This window comes from Nilaparvata lugens, chromosome X (assembly GCF_014356525.2).
Source record: "Nilaparvata lugens isolate BPH chromosome X, ASM1435652v1, whole genome shotgun sequence".
Taxonomy (NCBI): domain Eukaryota; kingdom Metazoa; phylum Arthropoda; class Insecta; order Hemiptera; family Delphacidae; genus Nilaparvata; species Nilaparvata lugens.
In genome coordinates this window covers 6,677,808-6,702,948 of record NC_052518.1, presented here as the reverse complement: position 1 = coordinate 6,702,948, position 25,141 = coordinate 6,677,808, and the positions used below count along the sequence as shown (strand labels likewise).

At 35.2% G+C, this 25,141-nt stretch overlaps 1 protein-coding gene across 2 annotated transcripts in view; it reads right to left on the bottom strand.

The window, feature by feature from the left end:
• The window catches only part of LOC111051137 (calbindin-32), a 105,384-nt gene that overhangs the window by 62,769 nt on the left and 17,474 nt on the right, over positions 1-25,141 (bottom strand). For both annotated transcript variants that reach the window (XM_022337564.2, XM_022337565.2), the window contains exon 2: positions 14,495-14,645. In XM_022337564.2, the coding sequence (XP_022193256.2) occupies positions 14,495-14,645 (151 nt within the window). The remainder of the gene's footprint in view (positions 1-14,494; positions 14,646-25,141) is intronic.

Sequence of the window (25,141 nt, the reverse complement as noted above, 5' to 3'; positions counted from 1 at the left end):
ACAGGCAATTTGACCAATCAGAAACTAGCCCACCCTACAACAGACAGACAAAAGATATTTATTTCAAAAAAATGCACTTTACATCCAAAGTAATAATCTTATGTACTCTTTATCAATATAAAACAACAACAGAAAATAAAAAACCTCATGAATACACTAAGCCAAATAAATCTTTAGAAAATGGTCTGCATGGGCAAAAAATGCCTGTGCGCAAACCAGAGTTGCATATTATAAGTTTTACAGAGAGAAAGGGAACACTAATTTTGCTGCATTCAGAATCCTATTTAATATGATTATTACGTACAGAGGATTATTGGATAGCTCAAAAAAAAGGTTAATTAGTGTAATGGTGCATACCGATTTCAAGAACAGTACACAGGTTGTCACCACCAGCGAATTTATCAATTAAGGTAGGCATAATTTGTTGTGATGATGTTTTCTGCATTGTCCACTCCCAGCTGTATTGAAAATTTCTTCAATTTCAATTTAAATAAGGATTTCGAGACGTCCTGAAATACTATGTGATTTGGGAAGTGACGAGCCAAGTTACGATACAGAACATGTGAAGTATAGAAGGAATTGGTTTGTGTAAGGGATCTCTGGAGGGGTATGGCTGTAATACCAGTGTTAACAGCATACCGCGTTTGATATGTGTAATGGGCCCAAGAATATTCATGTTGGAACATAAATGTATTAAAATGTTTTTAATGAAGAGCTGTCTTACCGTCAGGACCGCACTTTCCTCAAAGAGAATGTTAGTTGAGAAACGAGGATTTTTTTAGAGCTACTTTCAGAATGGCTTTCTGGACGATAAAGAGTCAACATTTGTTTCATTTATCTAATTTTAATTATTAATGCAATATTGTATTCACTATTACTCATTCTAATTTCATTCATTCATTCATCCCATAATTCTAAGATTCAAATCAACTAGTTTTTAAATTACTAAGTACAGTTTCTTATTTGAACATTACTTCGAGTTATAATTCTCAACAGCTCTAATCCATCACAACCCGGTCGTGTATTAATGGGGAGGATATTTTATATCCTTCTTCGAAAATCGACAATTATTTGTTGAAACACATTATTATACTATCGTCATTCTAATTGCATTCAATCTTTATTCTCATTGATTAATTGTTTATACTTTCTTTGAATAATCAGCATTACCCTCATTTGATGTGAATTAGTGTATAAGCCAGTAAATATTGTAACATACATAAATAAAGAAATCTAATCTAATCTAATCCCTGAAAAATTCACTTCCGTAGGGGTAGTCTATACTCCTCTCCAAAATATTGTACATCTTTCTCCAGCGAATCGCTTAATTATTTTGCTAACAGAAGAAAACTTCTGTTCAACTTCAAATAGAAATTCAAAAAGCTTGACCTTTCAAGAAAATTGACAAGAGACGGTGATGTTGATATATATTATTACTACGTTATATTGTAGAAGGAGGGAAAATAAGCTGTGTATCTCTGTTCTCCCATAGGAATATTGTCGCTATCGACAAATCCATCATGCGTTGAACATTTCCCATAGGGAGAAAATGCTGCATTCCGCCTCTGGCATTCTAGCCAGGAAGATGGGTCGATGGGTTTCCTGAAGCACAGGATAATAGCGAAGGAAAGTTCAATAATCTATTGTAGGAGCTGTAAAATCTAGTAAAAGTTGTAGTGTGTTCGCTAGATGGATGAATATCATTCATGTATTAGAAATATCACTCGGCCGTGAGTGCATTATGATGTTTTCTATTCAGAACATGCTATTCAGTTTAGTATTTTCAAAGTTTCAAAGCAGGTTGTGTTATTTTCCGAGTTATCTGACGGCCGGTTCAGGTCGAATAATCGAGACTACTGCATGAAAGCGGTTTGAGGTGATACAAGGTCTCACTTGAGACAAAGGGTTTTCCAACACCTCTCCAGCGTTTGACAGGTTTGCTATCCTAACAATTGTGTGCAGCACCTCTTCTCTCAAAGGCACAGATTCTGGAGCCCTTTTGCCGTTCAGCCAATCATGAAGCTCCTTACATGACCTTTGAATCGTGTGCCAAGGGTTAGCATAAAAACAAAAGGACAAACTTTGCAGCTGAATGCGTCACTGTAAGAGCATCGCGTCATTGTCAGAAAGACTTGTCGGAAAGATGGAGGGACGTAATGATAATAGCGAGTAAAGGATAAACTTAAAACGGGGCGCGATCCTATTCAGTGTTTCAGTCAGCGTTCAGCAACAATGAGGAGCACTTGCTGCTCTCAAGCTGCTCTCCAGCTTACAGGCCTCACTTAATGCAGCTGGGTGACTTTTGTTCCCTGAGAGTTAAGAGCTGAGTCTACAAGTGGAAGCGTGGAGGCTACAGGCATGAGCGCCTTCTTTTTACTACTTGGTTTTGATTTAAACATTTTTTTAAATGAAAATCGTGCAGAAAATTATGTCGAAGGAAATTCTATTACCAACTAACGCTAAAGTAGTTTAACTTAAACTGGATTAGTAAATGCACTGAGAAAACCGATTCAAGTTTGAACCTTGAGATTAACTTAATCGAGTTTAGCAATCTATACTGTGCAAACGGCCCAAAGACAATGATTCGGAACTTCTTGATGTAATTAAGAGCTTTATGCATTTAACCGAACATTTTTTAAAGTGTTTTTTAAAGAAATAATGTGGAGCTGTCAGGTATTATAGAACAACTACTACATAAAAATGTGTAGTGAAGAGAGGTTATCGAGTCAATATCAATCTATTTTTAATGAATGTTTATACAAACAAACTAATATCAGAGACAGTCTATAGTGAGGTTCACGTTATAATGACAGTGGAGAAAGATAGGAGGAAAACGTTGCCGATCCTCTGTCTTGTCAATTGATGTATATCAACTGTTCATTCTCGTTAAAAAAAATAAATTATATTTTATTGAGCAAGAAATCAAATTTTCCAATAATTTCATAATTAAGATTAAATATATTTTTAAATTAATTATTAATTTCACATTGTTGAAAGACGATCTGGCAACAGAGAAAAGCAAGAGAGAGATAGCATTATCCGCTTTGTTGAATGATAGACAAGGATAGCAATACCATCTTCTATATAATAAGAGAGAGAGTAGGGTTGTGTTTGTTCGTTTGTTCGTGTGTTCGTTTGTTCGCATCAGAACATGTCAACTTGTGGATTGCATACCGGAAAAACGGGAATGATTTAGATCTCCAAATTTTGAACATAGATTCTAAAAATATCAATCTCGTGCACCTGGAAGCCCAAATTTAAATTTTCCTTCTAGATTTTTCAGAATTAATGTTCAAATTCATCTATGCTACCGTACATGAAGTTCCATAGGGTACATTGTTGCAGCAAAAAGTGTGTTTTCTTATGAGGAGGTTATAATACTGTTACAAGACTATCATTTTCGAACAGCCGTGTAGCGCAACGGTAAAACGCTAGCTTACAGAGCGATGGTTCCTCGGTTTGAATCCCGATGCTTCCCATTTTTTGTTCTTAATTTTTCCCCTCGAAACGTATTATTATCAATTATTTTTTGAAGGAATTTGTTTTCATTACAATTGAACTTGGATTTTATCAAATAATTATTTCTAATGTGAAATTTTGCCACCAGTCAAATGAATTGGACATAGTCTTCATGCTGTAGGCCTATCATTGAATTTCATAAGAAAAAAATGAATAGATCACAATAAAATAAGTAATAATTTATATTCTTCAGTTATAATGTACTATCAGACACGAATTCCCAGTGAAACGAGTATTTTAGGTGTTTTGTTTGGAATTGGGAAAACAAAAGGCTGCCTGATTCAAATTGAGGAGGATCCTAATCGAACAAAAATTTATTGATGTATTGGAAAAATCAATATGATTCTGTGAGGTTTTCAAGTATTAAGTATTCTTCAGTTTTCTATACTATAATAAAGGGAAGAACAGGCTTATACACGTAAGGAATAGGGAATTATGTTTGACGCATCATCACGTCTGAAATATACTAAACTGATTAATTTGAAATTTTGCATATAGATTCTTAATTAACCGAGGATGGTTATTTATGCCTATTTTCAGTTCTTCAAGATTTCATTGCGTCAAGTTTTCAATTTGTCATGCTTACAGTTGTTGTATAGAAGCAGCTGAACATTTCTTTTAAAAGGGACACTAGATGATAGGTATGATTGGGGATCCTATTCGAATAAAAATAACTGATTTTCTATCGCATCAAAACCGCACCGATTTCTCAAACCGTTCAAAAGTTATTGTCATTCAAAAATACTAATAAATCATGCATCTATCCATCATCTTTACTATAATAATGGAAAGAGCTGGCTCATACACGTACGTGATGTAGGAAAATTATGTTTGACACATACTATCACGTCTGAACTACTGGACTGATTGATTTGAAATTTTGCATAAAGATTCTTCATTAACCGAGGATGGTTATAGGCCTATTTTCAAATTTCGAATTTTTTATTATGTCAAGTTTTCATTTTGCAGTTTTAAAATAGACCCTACCTACTAGTTGCTAATAAAACACTGCCATTATAATGTGGAGCTCACTATAGGTATTTTTACTTTATCACTTTAAACGGTATATTCACCCTAATATCTTAATCTGTTGCCAAGGCAACCACCTCAGAGGTAGCCATTACATTACATCCTTCTTACTCACAAATTAGATGAACAGTCTTCTATTCCTGTCCAACACTCTACCCTGGAATGAAACTATGTTTCTTTTTTCGTCGAGCCTTCCAATTACTCCACCGAACCTCTTCGGTATGTGTCCACAAAATCTTCTCATGCGACAGAATTTTCAACGGTATTGCCCTGCGGTGTTTATCAAATTTTCCCTTTTTCGTTTTTGTTTTCGTTCTCGACTTTCCGGTTTAAATGAATCATCTTCTTCCCCATGTGTACGACTTTCATCTTCAAGTTTCCTCATTTTTCACATTTTCAGATTCACTCTCTCCTCCCGACATAAACATCCATTCTTCCCTTCTTTATAGCTTGCAATTCTTCCCCCTTCGTTCTTCATCTTAGACTGGGCGTACACCGGTTAGTCAAGACAAGACAAGACATGATCAGACACGTTTAGTCACAATACTTCACATTGTTGATTATGAAGACATGTCCAATCGCAATGGCTGATCAGTGTGAGTTGCGTCATAAGCAACAATGTGAAGTATGGTGACTAAACGTGTCTGATCATGTCTTGTCTTGACTAACTGGTATGCGCCTAGCCTTATTCCTCCTAGACTGTTCATCACCACTTATGCTACTTTTCTCTCTTCTATCTTCTCTATTTCGCAGCCTGTTTCTTGGTCGGAATCTTCCTTTTTTAATCAAACTTTTCCAATCTTGAACAAGTTTTTGTTATAGAACTCTTGACGTTCTCAGTCTCACTTTCTCAATAGCTTTGTCCAGAGTAAGCTGGTCGTCCACTTGTAGCCTCTCTGACAAACTACTATCTGAAATTCCAATAACTATCAAAATAACTTTGCTGTAGTTTACTCCTCCTCAGGAGTGAAAAGCATACCTCATTTCACCAAGAAAAGTAAGCGTTTTTCAAATATTTACAAATGTAACACAGTATCTAAACTACAACAAAGCTGTTATATAGTGTTTCATCATGGAAAGCAACATCAATTTCAACTAGTATAAATCTCATCCACTCATCACGAAAATTCTCGCGATTTAATTTGTGCTAATTTATCTAAATCATCAATGAGACTGTTGACTGGCTCATCTTTGTGTTGGCGCCGTTTGAAAAATCTTGCCCTCTCAAATTCCTTCCAAACCCCAAGTATGTATCAAACTTGCCACTAGCGCATAATCATGAGATTCTTCTTTATCAAGTTTGAATGATGATAAAATATCCTCACCACCATATCCTAGAACGTAAATCAAAATATATTCATCTGAATTTTTCAGACTTCGATTTCACACTTGAAGCACTTCAGAATCTTTCGAAACGTCTAATCCACTTCGGCCAGTCTGCGGAACTACAGAAATCAAACGGTTCTGAAACTGAAATTCGGTGTGAAGCTTCTGACGCACCCACTCGGTAATCCGCGCCATCAGGGTTTGTTCCTAATTTTTTTCTGAATCTTTATTATATTTTATTTTGACCATTTACGTTTTAGCACCTCTTACACCACATAGTGGAGAAAAGTTATCGAGTCAACATCAATCTATTTAATGGATGTTCATACAAACAAATAATATATATGTTGTTAAGAAAGCCACATCATAGGTAGCCATTACAAGATGGAATATCATAATTGATAAAAACAATATAAAAGCAAGTAATACCCTTCTTATTTGAAACCTTACACCACGTAGTGGAGACAAGTTATCGAGCCAACAACAATCTATTTAATGGATGTTCATACAAACAAATAATATATATGTTGTTAAGAAAGCCACATCATAGGTAGCCATTACAAGATGGAATATCATGATTGATAAAAACAATATAAAAATAAGTACCCTTTTAATTTTTAACATTTCAACGACTAGTTTCGGCCTACTTTGGCCATTTTCAAGTTGGAATGCAAAAGTAAATAATGATTATTTTATTCATATAATTTTTTAAATAAAAAGGGTACTACATGTTTTTATATTGTTTTTATCAATTTAAAAAATAGCCTAACAAGTGAAGTGATTTTGTGAAATATACACAGCATGAATATCCAGGAATCGAAGAGAAGTCCAAGTTTCTGCAACAAAGCAGACGTCTGCAAAATAGATTGGGACACAATTTTATAGTCGGTGGTTGAAGATTTGAGATTGTAAGGGTGAGACCAAATTAGGCGTTTTCAGACGACGTTTTCAGAGTCGACAGGGCAGGAAGCTCTCCAATTGGCAGATTGGGTTGGCGCTTGAAAAAACGCTTTATATTGTCTCACTCTCTCAGTAATTTCACCTACCTGGGATTTAGCAGTTGTAGTGGATAATAATAATGGAATGGAATAGGTACATAAGGTATTAACTTGATAAAAAGATTAAGAATCACATAAAATAAAAATAATATCGAGTGACCTGGCTGGCTCAGGTCTGGTGTCAGAGTTTTCAGGTCGCAACTGATCAATTTCAGGGCCTCTGACATGACCTAACTACTGCTTTTTAGGCAGCCGGGACCGACGGCTTAACGTGTCCATCCGAAACACGGGAGTGGCCCGAGATAAATATCTTGCCCGGGCCGGGATTTGAACCCGGGCTTCTGAATCGTAAAGCCAACATCTGATCCACTCGACTACGGCCACTCCTTAAGAATCAAATATATCAGACGGTTATTGAACATATCTTCCTGTATGGAAGTGAAAGCTGGCCAATGAAATCATCTCATGGAAACAAGATAAGGACAGTGGAAATCAAGTGCCATGGAAAAACTGTTGGAAAGACTAGAATAAGGGAAGAAGTGGGCATGAGAGATGTCAGTGAAAGGATAGAAATGAGGTAGTTGGGCTGGTATGGACATGTACAGCGAATGGAGGATAATTGTAAAACAAAACAGTACGTTAATGTGAGAGTGCAAGGAAGGAGAGCACTGTTCCAGAGCTGAAGACAATGGCGATAGATAGGGAATCATGGAGGAAATGGACTGAGGCTACCCCAACGCTTGAAAGGCACGGACATACACAACTAGCGCCCAGCGGTCAAATGGGGTTGATACACGGCTCCGATACACACGTACACTGTTTACGTCGTGACGTCATCACTGCCAGTCACATTATTTGTCTCTCACTCTCTCTCACTCTCTCTGGAAGTGATAACGGTATATAAACTTTCCGACAACTACCTGCTTTATAACGGCCATTCCTTCCTATTCGACTCCAAAAGTGTTCCATTGATTTATCTCGACTTGTGACAAATTTTGAAATCATGAATAAATCGAATTTCCAGATCACAAATAACATCAAATAACTATAGATAATTATATTGTTATGCATCCACATAAATTGGCGGAGCTTTGGACATATCAATGTCCATTCTTCGGAAAGAATATTAAACATATCCTCCCCACTAATTCTCTACCAAAAATCTATCAAAATCTCTTTGACAGAGATTATTCATTCACGATGACTATATCTTAATGAATGATTGTTCGTACAATCATGGTTCTAGCCCAATCTTTCAATATCAATTAGAATGTAATTATAGGTTAGAAATATGTATCTCATTAACTTGGCTAATATGTTGTCTTATACAGTAGTGTTTTGCTTGAAGCTTCCTTAGATACTGTAATAGATTTGGATTTCGCTCCTTCAGTCTGGGAACATAATGTCGGCTGCTAGTGAGAGCGAAATGACATCACTCGTGATGACATCACGGACGTTCACTTTGTTACGTTCAATCTGTGAGTGCCCAAACACATTCTGACCGCTGGACGCAAGTTGCACATTCCCGAAAGGCACACTGGGGAGAGGCAAAGAAGAAGAGAAACATAAGGTAAGATAAGGTGGGATTTGTTATAAGACTGTTTTACACTAACAATAACTCCATGACATCGAGTTTATACTTTTCGCCGCACAGACCTACGAATCGAATCAAAGTTTAGAGTGAACTCTATAATTTGAATTCAACGGGATCATTAATGCGTGAAAAGAAAACCCCAAGCCTAGCGAATCGTTCGTAAGCATGAAAATGTTAATCATGTGCGTGTTGCTACGTTGGAGAGGTAACATTCACTTCATCAAGATTACAGTTGATCAAGAACCAGTTTGCGTAGGCAACTTCAGTGCGTCCAGTTTCCAGTACTTCAAGTTCCTGTTGCCTTAAGGAAATCCAAAATATACAGTATAATATATTCAATTCTAAAACTATCAAATTAATCGGAATAATTCCGGCATATTGCCATTTTGAACTCAACTACTAACCTTTCACTAATTTAATCTTCAACTAACTTCACCCTGACTCTCACCCTACTATGAAAAGTGAGGTCCACGTTATAATGGTAATGGATAGATAGATAGATAGATAGGGTGCCTTTATTTTAACCTGGAGGGCGAAGTTAGGGCGCAGCCGGCCCTCTCTCCCACTTAACCCTCCTATACAATTCTAATGCATTCACATGGAGAAAGATAGAAGAAAAACGTTGCCAAACCTCTGTCTTGTCAATGCCTTCTATAGACGGTATCAGATACAGGTTTATTGATGCGATATTAGCTGTTCATTCTCGTTTAATATAATTGATTACATTATTTATTAAGCAAGACATTTCATTTGTCAATAATTTGATATTAAAAAGTAAATTTGTATGGCTTTTGTTGGTGGGGAGTCACTTGCGGGAAGGTCCCACCGCCTGAATATATAATTTAAGCCGTCAATGGGCCTTACGACTGTCATACTTCATCCGGGACCGATAGTTTAACATGCCCATCCGATAACACAATTCGATAATGAATTTTCATGATTAAGATGAAATATTTTGTTAATATTTTTTTAAATTTTTTAATTTTTTTTTTATTTTTTTTAGAGAAACAATAGCTCAAGTTGATATCCCATGGTATAGGGCGTTTATGTCGCAAATTTTACTGTTATCTCAAGCCGATAGTCCACGTAGTTCTTTCCCGTGAAGCTGTGTGACGCTGTTAGTCTCTCATATTGTGCCGTTCATACACTCTCACCCCAACAAAACAGTAAAAATCCACAATAATCGATAGTAATCAACTTGAGATAACAGTAAAAGTTGCGACATAAACGCCCTATACCATGGGATATCTACTCACGTTATGCCACTAACTACAGGACAAGTGTGTTGAACATGTGTGTACACACATGCTCGTTATACATGTTGTGTCATCAGGGAAACTATTCGAACAAAACTTTTCGAGGTTACGTTTTTATATCTGAGATTCTTCGTTGCTTATATTTTCTTCACTGCCCTATTTGAGGTTAAATTATTATTTTTGTATCATCATAATTTGTAATTTTCCAGTGATTTATTTATTGTTATTTGTTGTTTATTTCATGTTAGGATATGACGATTTATCAGCTTTTCGTTCGAAGCCTTTCGCGTGATTGTATTTGGGTGGCCATCCTTTGGAAGCGTACCTCAAACCACGTCATTCCATCTCTATGTTAGTAAGAAGCACTGTGATTTATCCGCATTTATTTTCATTTTATAAGCTTGTGTTTTTTAAGCGAAAAAAGTAGAGGGCTATGACCCATACTGTTCGGATATCGATGTAAGTTTACACTGAATAATAACCATAATGAAATTAGTATAGTGAAGTCCACGTTATAATGGCAGTGGATGAAGATAGAAGAATAGGGATGCCGATTCTCTGCATTAATTAATTATATTTTTGCACTGTAAAAAACATAATTGGCATCGTTGTGGACCTAGAAAAGGATAGTACCATCGACTTTGTCGAATGATAGACAAGGATAGCAAAACCAAAGTTCATCAAATACTGTCATTATAACTTGGACCTCACTATAGAATTTATGCTAATGTTCAAGGAAATGAATATGAATGGAATGAGTGAATCAGTGAATGAGATATTCAGGTGTCATGACCTGAGAAATTTGAAGTATTCAACTATTTTATTTGATAAAATTAGTAGAGTTATTGATGGTGTTGTGAAATCTCTCCATAATAAGAAAACAAAGATATTGTCGGATTTCACTAAAAATTTATTTAAAACTTTAAAACAGTACCATGGTTTCACGTCTACCAACGCATCATCGTTGTATCCTCATTTCTCAGTACAGCTGATGATGCGTTGGTAAACGTGAAACCATGGTACTGTTTTAAAGTTTTTAATAAATTTTTAGTGAAATTTTACAATATCCTTGTTTTCTTATTATAACCACAATATTTTAAGGGAGTCATCCACGAGCTATGTTACCGAAAAGATTTTAGATCAACCGATCAATCAATCAATCAACTGTTCTTTGAACGTAACCTCAGAGAACGTCTAAAAATGTATTCATTTGGAGGTTGTCACCTGTAGAATTTTAGATTTTTATTTTATTCGCCTGAATTTTGTTAATTTTATCAATTTTTTATGTTCATAAAACACATTACAGAAAAAATTGGGTTATCTGAAAAGGCTTACTCTAAAACATACCATGTTATTTTCCATAAGCACCCTTAAGAAACGTTGAAAAGTTGCTAGATTTGATAAGATCATCAACACGCAAAGCCATATCACACACATAGTAATAAAAAAAGGACTTCAACTTCAATAATTACATCATTTCAACACTCGAAAAGTTACGGTCGTTTCTAACAATATAATATGCTTATCGCTCGCTCAGTAGAAGGAATGAGTCATTTCTAAACCATTTTTCATCTACCACAAACGGATCTCAAATCTAGCAAGTTTCACAAAATGCTATTCTAATTCTGTTAATTTAAGGCCATGCGATGATAAATTTTTACTTTCCTTGCCCTATTACCATAGGTAAGGAAAGTATTGCTTTCAAAAAAAATTAAGGTACCCTAATCTCATGTTTTCTATACGTTTCAAGTTCCCCTGAGTCCAAAAAAATGATTTTTGAGTGTTGGTCTGTGTGTGTGTATGTGTGTGGTGTGTATGTGTGTATGTCTGTGAACACGATAACTCCATTCTAATTAACCGATTGAGTTGAAATTTTAAACTTAAGGTCCTCATACCATGAGGACCGATAATAAGAAATTCAATAAAATCAAATTCAAGATGGCGGAGAAAATGGCGGATAATTACTAAAAAACCATGTTTTTCACGTTTTTCTCGAAAACGGCTCTAACGATTTTCTTCAAATTCATACCATGGATAGCTATTTATAAGCCCTATCAACTGACATGAGTCTCGGGAAAATTTCAGGAGCTCTGTAATATTCTTGAGAAAAATGGCGGATAATGACTAAAAATCCATGTTTTTCACGGTTTTCTCGAAAACGGCTTTAACAATTTCCTTCAAATTTATACCATGGATAGCTATTTATAAGCCCTATCAACTGACATAAGTCTCATTTCTGGGAAAATTGTAGGAGCTCCGTAATATTCTTGAGAAAAATGGCGGATGATGACTAAAAATCCATGTTTTTCACCGTTTTCTCGAAAACGGCTCTAACGATTTTCTTCAAATTCATACCATGGATAGATATTCATAAGCACTATCAACTGGCATGAGTCTCATTTCTGGGAAAATTCCATGAGCTCCGTAATATTCTTGAGAAAAATGGCGGATAATGACTAAAAACCATGTTTTTCACGGTTTTTTTCTCGAAAACGGCTTTAACGATTTTCTTCAAATTTAAACCATGGATAGCTATTCATAAGCCCTATCAAATGACATAAGTTTTTTCCTGGGAAAATTGCAGGAGCTCCGTAATATTCTCGAGAAAAATGGCGGATAGTTACTAAAAAAACATGTTTTTCACGATTTTCTCAAAATAACTTGACCGATTTTTTTCAAATTCATACTCTGTATAGTAGTTATTTATCAGCTCTATCAACTGGCATGAGTCTCCTTTCTGGGAAACAATGGGGGTTCATCCATCCTTGGGAAATGGACTTAGTAACCTCCTTCTCGTGCATGAGATAGGTAGGTTCATAAAAAGAACACGTAGTCGAGATATTTCATCTGTAGAACAGCTGTTTTGACGACTTTAAAAAAATCATCGAATTCACAATTATTCACTCAAAGGAAAAGTACTTTGAAAACAATTATATATATACATATACAGAAGTCTGATCGTAGTTTCAAATATGGGCAAGGAAAGTTGTGTGAGTGTTAGTACCACAACAGATTTTTATTTTAGCTGCTAATCAAGTTGCTGTCCAAGTAATTAAAGTTCCTCTCATCACTTTTTTATTGTATGTATAATTAGATGAAAACCAATTATTATTGTACATATCTAAATCTAACACTTTTAGAATAGTGGAATTCGACAACATCTTTTTTTCCTTTCTTTATCTTAATATCTAAATCTGTATAACCTGTTCGATGCTAATTATTACGCTGCATCTAGTTTAAGTTTTGCCATAGTGGACTAGCTCACTTTAGATCGAAAAAAGCACAAACCTTCAAACCTCAGAAATTTACAACGATCTGCCAGGTTTGCGCTAATATCGTTGTCGGTAGACCGGGCATTATAATTAATACATGCATCATCAACATATTTTTAACTGTAATTTATATATTTACCAAGCCATTAGTATAATAATTTCTATCACTGTGTTGTATTGTGTTATATAAGTATTAGAATTGAGCATAGTTGATATCTAGATCTCATAGAGATCTAGACCATAGAGGGACCATAGATATAAATAAAAATTAGAAATCTAATTACTCTTTTAAAATATTGTTCAATCACGACATCTTTCGGCTATATAATGGCCCATATGAATAAAACCAGAGCAAATGCTCATGAGCAAGAGCATGGAGCATAAGGTTATGCTCATGAGCAAAAGGTAGAAGCAAAAGCATTTGCTTATTTTTATATGAATAAGCTTTACCTTTTAATCTTACCTTATGCTCCTGAACTCTGGAGCAAATGCTCACGTATTTTAAAGATTTTTCATCAGCTGATTCGCTTTTATAGCCTTATTTTGTTTTTATAGCTCAAGGAAGCGCTAAATATGCAAGTAGTGGGCACCGCTTGTGTTTGCGTCGTCTGCTCTGTTTTCTATTTATAAATAGTTTTAGGTTAGTTGAGTTTAGAATTTTGAAATAATAGCGTGAAAAATGTCATCTCTATAATAATCTTCAGCATATTCTTATAATATCAATAGCCTTCTTAGAATCGTCTACACTCTCATCTTCTTAAATGCCTATTTCCTATTTTGTGATGGCTATCTTTATATCAGGTATCTTTTGGTTATCTTTGGTTATCTTTTGGTCTTTTGGTTATCTTTGGCTATCTTTTGTACTTATTCTTTTGTAGGAATAATGGTGATATATATCATGGTTGAATCTAAAAAGAGTTTTATAGTTCACAACTATTGGTTGTGATCGTATCTGGTATAGTTTCCTCTTCCTCATACGAATTAGTTGAGCTACTTTACTATGAGTAAAAGGTGAAAAGCTGTTCTAGACTAGACTCACCTTTTTTGAAGCATTTGCATCAAAAGTTGAGCAAATGCTCTAGTTTATTCATACAATTTTGAGTATAAGCTTTTACTTTTGAGCAAATGCTCAAACTATTCTTTTGATGAGCACGAGCAAAAGGTTTTGCTCACGTTTATTCATAGAAAATGAAGCAAATGCTACATATTTTAGAAGTTTAAGCAAATGCTCAACTTTATTCATATGGTCCAATGCCTTTATCAAGTGATTTAATCACTTGAAACATGCCGTGAAACATAGCCGAAACAAGTCGTGATTGAACAATTTTAAAAGGGGACTTGGTTTTCTGATTTTTATTTATATTTAAGAGTAGCTCTAAAGTAAACGTACAAGATACCATAGATTATCTAAAGATATATAGCTCAGAAACATAGTCAAGAGGGATGAATATCTATGTCATGCTGAAGCTTGAATAGTAGGTACTGTATTAATATTCTTACCGTCTTTGTCGTAGTGACTCCAGACGTCCATAAACTGATTGGCCGACAATTTCTTCAGCTCACGACTTTGTGGGTCTCGGTATTGTCGCATGAAGTTGGTAGCCCTGTCCAGGTTCAGCTTCTTCTGAGCTTCAGTTGGGGATGTGGCCATCTATGAAACAGAAGTGAAATAATGTTACTATACTTCGATAAATAACCATTGTACAATGATTGTAATGGATATTATCATAGAGAAGCAATAGCATAAGTAGATGTTCCGTGGTATAGGGCATTTATGTCCCTTCAGTTCAGTTCAGTTCAGTTCAGTTTCAGTTCTTCGCCACAGTCAATTGACCGGGGAATTGTCAAATAAAGCATTCTTTTACTGTTATCTCAAGCCGATAGTCCACGTAGTTCTTTCCCATGAAGTTGTGTGACGCTGGTAGTCTCTCATATTGTGCCGTTCAACACTCTCAAAAACAGTAAAAAATCGATAATAATTGGCTTGAGTTGATAGTAAAAGTTGCGACATAAACGCCCTATACCATGGGTATATCTACTTACGCTATATGATATTATGCAATGTATAACCATTGAAATCTGTTACAACTTCAAACTGCAGTTATTTCAGAAATAATATATTTCAGTTACTACAGAAATTTCAGTATCACAATGAAGTTATATTACTGATCTTATCATATCCTCATTGTATCATACATATTATCATTATTAATAAAAACATGTAGTACCCTCTTTATTTAAAACATTTTAAAACTTTAAAGCATTTCAACGACTAGTTTCGACCTACTTTGGCCATTTTCAACTTAAAATGAATTTATTTTCAAGGCAATTTAATTTGAAAATGACCAAAGTAGGCTGAAACTACTTGTTGAAATGTTTTGAAGTTTTAAAATGCTTTTAATAAAAAGGGCGCTACATGTTTTTATATTGCTTTTATCAATTTTAATAAAGTAGTTCATACAAGTGAAATGATTTATATTATCATTACTATTTACGTCTTTTTCTAGCCTGTCGGCTAACAACGTTGACGATCATATAAGTAAAAGTATAAGAAAGAGAAGAAAAAATTAGTAGGAAGAAGTAAGTAAGCTGAAAACGTAAGTAGCATGAAGAGGTAAGTGAAGTAGAAAGTAGTAGTAAATAGGCAGCAAAGATGATAAGAAGTATTATTTCGTAACATTCGATTTTCTTTGACATTAGCTTTGTTGGTCGAGCAACGAAACTATTTTTCGTTGACATTTTTCCGAACAAGCTCCAAGGTTGGACAACCAGAATATTCTTCTTCATTCTGGGTATCTCCTCTAATCGAATGGTGATCGAAAAGTCGTCTTTGATTGCTAGGGAGACGTTGCCACCTTATTCATTCCAGTATGTAGGGTAAATGTTCAAGAATAAAATATGAAAGATGAAACGTGAAAGATGAAACTTGAAACATGATGAAATATGAAAAATGGAAGATGAAAGGTTAAAGATGAAAGTTTACTCATCAACTTTTCAGCCCCGTACATACACATCAATTTTTGTTCGTACAGTATTTTGCCGTCCTTATAAATTCTAATAGATTAAAAAGATGATTTCAAACAGATGATGTTTTTCAAGTTCCGTTTACTCTGATAGAATTCATAAGGACGGCAAAATATCGTACGAACAAAAATCGATGTGTGTGTGCGGGATTTTTCTCCCATATCAAATAACAAATTGTGTCAGCAGGTGTAATAGAAATGTTGAGAGAGTAATGAAGAAGAAATCAACCAAATATCGAAGAAGGCGAATTCCAGGAAACTGAGCCTCTTACACCTGACTTCTATTTTTCTTTCAAGGTGCTCCGTGGATTTCTATCACGATTTTCTCAAAAATGAGTTGACCGATTTTTTTCAAATTCATACTCTGTATAGTTATTTATCAGCTCTATCAACTGGAATGAGTCTCCTTCCTGGCAAACTAACAGGGGGTCCTAGCTATCCTTGACAAATGAACTTTGTAACCTCCTTCTCGTGCATGAGGTAGAGCAGTTTATTTAAAATAACACACATAAAGCACCTATCAGCTCTAATGTGATCCATATGTTGGAGTTTTCTATATTTTATCTGGTTGATAAATTTCTGGTGCTCCATTCTTCATTCATCTCCCTCTTTAGCTTTTTCCTAGTTGGTAATTTTATCGGTCCATGATATCCTCACGATTCTCCTACACAACCATAACTCAGCAGATTCTTGCAGTCTTGTTTGGAGTCCATGTCTCACCAGAATCATCAATAAAGGTGCATAATACAGTAGCTCCAAGTAGTGCACTTAGCACTTGAGAAAACACATTTCACGTGGCTCTTATGGCTTTTAGGCACGGATCCCATCACTTTTTCACATTACTAGAAAATTGATTGGATCCTACCATCTGAAAGCAAACTAAAAAAAACCTAGAAGATTCATTACTGTTTTGTGCGTTTGTCAGGACTAGAGTGAACATTTCACACAATTTCAAGCATATTCTTCTCAATAAACTTATTACTCTTTCCCAAAAATTCTTAAGGCTGTGCAAAGGCTAAAAATAAACTTTCTACTGGTGATATTTTTCAAAGTTTTTTGATTTGTATACTATCAAGCTATCAAAATGAAAAAGTTTTCTCAGGAAAACATTTTTTTTCCGATCATTACTTTTTGAGATATGAGCGCCAAAAGTTTGAATTTTTGGGACAGAACATTCCAAGTTCGGTAAGAGATAAATCCATGAGATTTAGAGGATAGATTCTTCATGGTATTGTTGATCTAATAAAACAAAACTTTTCTGAAAATATAATTTTTGAGAAAGTTATTCAATTTACCAAAAATAACTTTTAGTTGAGTTATTTTCGGTCATTTTTGGTAAATTGAATAACTTTCTCAAAAATTGATATTTTCAGAAAACTTCTGTTTTACTAGATCAACAATACCATGAAGAATCTATCCTCTAAATCTCATGGATTTATCTCTTACCGAACGTGAAATGTTCTGTCCCAAAAATTTAAACTTTAGGCGCTCATATCTCAAAAAGTAATTATCGGAAAAAAATGTTTCCCTGAGAAAAATTTCCTTTTTGATAGCTTGATGATATACAAATCGAAAAACTTTGAAAAATATCACCAGTCTGTAGAAAGTTTATTTTTAGCCTTTGCACAGCCTTAATTGTGTGATGACAACTAGGCTTTAAACTTATGTATGAAGTACTCTCAAGAATTCCAAGATATGAAACTATCGTAAACAATACAGTTATGCTCCATGATTTTCATCGTTATTGAACTTCTAAATAGTTCTAGAATGATACTACAATAGTTCGTGATTTCCCTCTATCCAATACTCAGTAGAGAAGCATTCTCAGACCTATAATTATAGAGAAAAACTTTCTATTCCAGTGCTTCAATTAGCACGGCCAGCGCTATAATTGCGAAGCTTTGCAAAAAACGATTAAATAGGTGTGCAGTACAGTATTTCCCATTATAATTCCTTTGCTACGAAGTATTCGCATCGGTATTCTTAATTCAGTATTCATCAGTACCAATAGCATCCCCTTTGCAACTCATATATTAATCTATAAGCAATAGCCATGCAGCTCACATCTATGGAAAGAAGTTAGCGACACCCTTAATGCTATCCTATCCATTATTCCAAAACATAATAATTTATTCAGATGTTTTTCCGCGTACTGTAGCGCGAAACCGACTGTTTTGCTAGCCTTGGAAAACTTGAAAATATACACCGGGGGATACCTCGATTATTTATATGATCGCCTTGACCCGTTTTGCACTCTATTATTCAATTCATACTCAGTTATTTAATCCAGCTTTTCCTAATCGTCTAGAAACATTGAGAAATATTCATAGGTGTAGTTTCGATCGGCGTCTAATCGAGGTTATGCTCTGGAATTAAAATTGCTTTCCAACTATTTTCTCGGGGACCGATTCTATTCACGAATAATTATTATTCCATCCGAATCCATAACTGATTTTTCTTCCTTCCTTTCTGCCTTTTTCTCTACCTACTAATAATATAATCATTCAATCGGTTCTCATGAATTCAGTGGTGAGTTTTGTGAAACTAATACTTTCTCATTAATATCTTACTCAGACGATTAGATTACACTGAGAAAAGACGAGACATTACATTGAAATTTAACGTGATCATGATCTATTTTCTTCAAAATTTGAGATTAAGGCAAAATTTTACTTTTTTGAAATTGTAAGTTTCAAACTTCAAAGACAAACAAAATAATGTTCTCAACAATCCGATCACAGTGATTCTCGGAGATAATCATTAATCAAGTGTATAACAGATCAATAATTTAATAAATCAATAATTTTTTTGACCGAACACAGCGAGGTCTATGTTTCAACTCGGATTTTCTTTCGTCTGTCTGTATGTATGTAACGCATTTACGGCCAAACGCGTTGATAGAATTCTATGAGATTTGGCAGGAATATTCTTTAACTGCGCGTCGATGAATCCACAAGGTTTTTTGAAATTTTGCATTTTAAGGATAATATGAAAGGAAAAGGAATTTCTTCCATACTCCGATATCACTACATATATAATCTACTCTGAAGATAGGATTAATCAGACTATGGAATAATTCATCATAAATAATCAGCTGTCGAGTGGATTACTAATTGCATGCAATAGCGCATGCAATTAATATCTCAATGTAACTTGGTAAAACAAATCAGCTGCTGTGGACTATTGATTGCATGCCTCATTGAATGGAATTTTTATGCACTATTAAATAAGCTACTAAAATAACATAGTATTGTCTCTCGACCTTTCTCTGCTTTGAACTCGGGCTGACCTGTTGCCAGTATGTCTTGAAGAAGATTAGCTTTTGATGTTAGCATTCTTGATACACCAACCCCAACAGCCATTAGCCGTTTTCACACCGATATCTCGCCGACACGACATACAGACAGGATTTACTCTGATGGACAGTATAAGAGGAGGCTGTGGTTTTTAACTGCGCGAGGTCTACTGTTCACAGAACTACTAGTTTAGTTGATATTACGATAGAGAAAAGATAGCATAAGCTTATATTGTAGCTAATTTTATGCTATATTTTCTCTATAATATTACGCATCCAGTAGGAGTTTGAGAGGTCAGCATATCACTCGTCTGACCTTGCAAATTATGCTTGTTACTTGATCAGTTGCGATCATGCCCCTGTGAAACGTAGAACATAGCGTTTACGTGTATGACAGTTTTGTGCGAAGTGGTGAATCACTTAGAGAAGTGAACACCTCTTTCGCTCCTCGGCATGGGGACATTCCGAGCCAAACCACCATAGGGATAATGCCCTGAGTAGTGGAGGTAGTTCAATGAAACGGCAGCCACCGGGATCACTTCGTATACTTCTAACTCTGGAAAACTCTAAGATTCGGTGATCTGCATTGACCCCCCAGACAATTCGATTTGTGATTTTTTCTTCTGGGGTTTTCTAAAGTGTCGTGTGTATGAAAACAAGCCTCGTACCAGAGAAAACTTCTATAATGATGTATTTGTATTCGGTGCTCGTACGTTGGGCGAGCTGCGACAAGCTATAGAACAGAACGTCGCTCAGATCGATCGTCAACTATTGGATAGAGTGATAACTTCATAGAGCGTCTCCACATTACTTGTCAGTGTGAAAATTGACACTATCTTGATGATATTATTTTTTCGCCACACTGCACAGAAAGCAGCTGTTTTCTAGTCCCTACGTAGATCTGAAAGACATTGTTTGCAGACGACTCTCGTCTGACGTCAGAACAGGTTTCTTTCCGGCCTAGGCCGGAAAGAGTACCCTTTCCAGCCGCTAACATGGAACTAAGAAAGGTGATCAAGAAACAGCTGATCAAAAAACTTTTCATTATTTGTGTTCATTATTCAATAATTAAAACATTTATAATAATATCATCTTATTGTCATTTGAAAGAATAAAAAAGTATAAGCTCAACCTCCCACATAATTGAACATCATATTTTAGGTTATTTAGACAAATCAGAATGAAAAATAAAAATACTTGGACAATTTCCTAAAATTCAGATTACCTCAGATTTGCTAGAGCTATCACCTTCCACTTCTGCTTCCGGAAGTGCTTAGTAAACAACTATTCTCATATGTATATTGTTTATTTTTGTGTGTGGCGAAAAATAGCGTTCGCACCACGGGCAAAAATGAAAACCGATTTCGAGCCGGAAAAATCTAATTCTCTGCTCTAGGTGCGAAATATACTATTCGTACATAGGTTAGTCCTATTTCATGTTCTTAAGAACGTATTTCTGAATTCTTCTTAAACTTTGAAATAGAGGAGTGTTGTCCATTTGAAAAACATCTGTTTCCCGTGGAGGACACATAATAGTTCAGATCAAATGGACAGATGGGTTGAATAGCGGAAACTAATATTAAAATGGAGAAACTTGTAGGAGAAGATCCGATGATCCTCATTGATAAAACATTTTTTCCCGAACAACTTGACAAATTATAAGAGTATGATATTCAAACATGATCATCAACAGATTGAATTAACGTAATAAATAATCACACTCAAGCTTGGACATTGGGGCCGAAGCTTGGACATTGACAACAAGAGAAGAAGGTCTGCTTCAGAGATGGGAAAGAAGAATTTTTTAGCAATCAAGGAAAATGAAATATGGAGGATAAGAACAAACGAGGAACTAGGAAGATTGTTCGAGGAGACCAGTATTCTATATGTTGTGAAAAGTATGAGGCTGAGATGAGCTGGTCATGTGTGCAGAATGCCGGAAGGGAGGGTACCAAAAATGGTGCTGGATGGTAAACCTGGAGGAAGAAGATTACAAGGAAGACCAAGAAAGCGGTGGGTTGACGATGTGGAAGAGGATTTGCAAAGACTGGGTGTAAGAAGATGGAAAAGAAATGCAGAATGTCGAGAGGGGTGGAAGGATGTGGTTGTGAAGGCTAAGGTTCTACATGGGCTGTAGTGCCAATAATGATGATGATAAATAAATAATCACACTCACTCAAATTTGAACAATATACATATCAAGTGAGTATAATCACTTTTTGTGTAGTTGAGAAGTTGATATTGTGGTAAGTATTCATATTAAATAAACAAACTAAGGGCCGGTTTCTGAGCTCGGGATTTAGCTAAGTTCTAGACTTTGAACAGCTGGAGTCAGAAAACTGAATTTCCGAAATTGGGCGTAGTCGCCATTTTTATGATAATCTTTATTTTCTCATTTCTGTAATAGGAAACGTTTTTCCTTGACAAAATGAAACATTCCTGAATAATTCAAAATTGCTGAAACTTTACAATTTTATTTTGTGTTCAATTTTCTAGTTTTTCGAAATTTAATTTAAAAATCGTTAGTCGTTTTACTGCGACTACGCCCCGTTTCGGAAACCCAATATTCTGGCTCCAGCTGTTTAAAGTCTAGAACTTGACTAAATCCCGAGCTCGGAAGCCGGACCTAAGAAATTGTCAAAAACCGCAGATTTTATTTAAAATAGAAATACCAGTTTCGGTTGATACACAATCACCAATCTCTGATAAACTAAAACTAAATACAAGAGCAGCAGAATTCATACTGGTAGGCGAGTACCGCTATTGGTCAAGGACATGAACGCCTGCCATTGGCCCAGCTAGACACTCTCCTCCTACTTAACGGTGCATATAATAGACTCGCCATGATAACATAATTTACTTGCAGTACAAAATAAAACCCAAGAAAACAAGTAGATGATAATACAATAAATATGTAAATAATACGTTTCTCTAATTCACATATTTGTCTTTTTGGGTTTTATTTTGTACTTCAAGTAAATTTTGTCATCATGGTAAGTCTGTTGCTTAAACCGCCATTTTGTTACGTTTCTACTATAAGCACCATTAAGTGGGAGGAGAGTGTCTAGCTGGGCCAATGGCAGGCGTTCATGTCCTAGACCAATAGCAGTACTCGCCTAATAGTATAAATTCTGCTGCTCTTGTATTTAGTTTATCAGAGATTGACAATGGTGTAACAACCGGAACCGGTCTTCCTACTTTTAATAAAATCTGTGGTTTTTAACAATTTCTTAGTCTTTTTATTTAATGAGTATAATCACTTGATTATGAACAACTAAGTTGCTCCAGGTTGTTAAAGATCATTAAATAAATAAAACTGATAGCTTAAGTTTTGATGATCACTAAGTGTTAGATAAGATTCATATCAAGTAGATAATATAATCAGACAAAGGAACAACTATAAGAATAGCATTCTAATTTCTGAAATTGATCTAGAATGATGTAACATTCTACAATCTGAAAGAATTGATCATCCTAATGGACTTCAAAAGAAAGTAGCCTGATCAAGTACACAAATAAAGCGTCGAAACTCCAATTAACTTAAGGCTGGACGAAGGCAAAAAATAAACTTTTTACTCGTGATAATTTTTCAAAGTTCTTCGATTTGTATATCATTAAGCGCTCAAAATGAGAAAGTTTTCTCAGGAAAACATTTTTTTTCCGATCATTACTTTGTGAGATATGAGCGCCAGAAGATTAAATTTTTGGGACAGAACAACTCTGTCCCACACATCAACCACAACTCTGTGGTTCCAGGTTGTTGAAAAAAACATTGGAGAAATAAAACCGATAGTTCAAGTGTGAATGCATGAACTTGATCTTCAGCTGATTAAAGTCATCATTTGTTGAAAGAGTTTTTCCTTGACTTCTTCAGTGTAAAGAAAAATCAATAAGAGAAGTATTTTGAGGTTACCAATAATAATTGCGCTTATAAGAAGAGCTGCTCCAATAAAGAACTCGGGTGATTGGAAATAGAGGGTCAAGATTTGCATTTCCGTTATTGATGGGCGGACTATGTATTTTTCCATTCACACAAGTGTTGGAAAATTCAGCAAAGGTCAGAGGTGATTGATAGACAACGATGGTTTGGTGGAGGAAAGCATTATTTGCTCTATGTCTGGCCCACAGCCTGACATACGTCAAATACGGCCTTGACTCACAAATCACACAACACTTATATTCCCATACTTGAGACCTCTTCATCTTGGAAATGTTCTATCTCACAATTGAAACAGGACAGGATAATTCCACAGAATACCAGCGGAAGTTTCACAAGGCAGTGGTTTAGTACTGTAGTGAATATTCTACTATTTATTTGTGAAATACTTGGATTTTACATTGGACTGTAACTCAAAAATGTGAAAGTGGCAAAATTATAATCTAGCTACATTGTGGTATAAATTAGAATTGGAACAGTTTTGGGTCTAGCCTGTGGTAGGCTACTTTTTTACTTTCCTTGCCCTATAACCATAGGTAAGGAAAGTATTGCTTTCCAAAAAAATTAAGGTACCCCAATTTCAAGTTTTCTATACTTTCAAGATCCCCTGTCCAAAAACATGATTTTTGGGTGTTGGTATGTATGTGTGTATGTCTGTGAACACGATAAGTCCATTCCTAATTAACCGATTAGTTTGAAATTTCAAACTTAAGGTCCTTATACCATGAGGACACGACAATAGGAAATTCAATAAAATTCAATTCAATATGGCGGAAAAATGGTGGATGATTATCAAAAAACCATGTTTTTCACGGTTTTCTCGAAAACGGCTCTAACGATTTTCTTCAAATTCATACCATGGATAATTCATTAGCCCATTTATTTATTAGCCCTATCAACTGACATGAGTCTCATTTCTGGGAAAATTGCAGGAGCTACGTAATATTATTGAGAAAAATGGCGGATAATTACTAAAAAACCATGTTTTTCGAGGTTTTCTCGAAAACGGCTCTAACGATTTTCTTCAAATTCATACCATGGATAGCTATTTATAAGCCCTATCAACTGACATGAGTCTCATTTCTGGGAAAATTCCAGGAGCTCCGTAATATTCTTGAGAAAAATGGCGGATAATTACTAAAAAATCATGTTTTTCACGATTTTCTCAAAAATGAATTGACCGATTTTTTTCAAAATCATACCCTGTAGGCCTATAGTTATTTATCAGCTCTATCGACTGTCATGAGTCTCCTGGAAAACTTATAAAGGGTCCACCCCATCCTTGAGAAATGGACTTTGTAACCTCCTTCTCGTGCATGAGGTAGGTAGGTAGAGCAGTTTATAAAAAGAACACATAACTTAGTCGAGATATTTCATCTGTAGAAAAGCTGTTTTGACGACTTTTAAAAAAATCCTCGAATTTCACAATTTACACAAAGGAAAAAGTACTCTGAAAACAATATTATATATACACATATACAGTAGTCTGATCGTAGTTTCAAATATGTTGCCGCCAATCGTCATAATGTGATTCCCCTAAATTATTCTCGTTGGCTTACATTTCAATGAGCAAGGAAAGCTGTGTGAGTGTACCACACCAGATTTTTTTAGAAGTTGTGTAATTCTGAATGTTTGTTATTTGAATACTTCATGAGATAGTACAGCGGTGAGGAAGGAATAGCAGACACATCTACAAGATTCAAGTAAAAAATGTCGACCATCAAAGTGTTTCATCTATAATCCATATGCCAATTCAATATCGATCTACAAATTCCATTAACAACGATTATCTAATTGCAGTATAATTTTTTGTTTTGCTCTCAGGGCTGGACTAAATTTGGGACTTGATGATGATATTACGATTGTGAACCTAGATGTGGCCTGTTTGCATA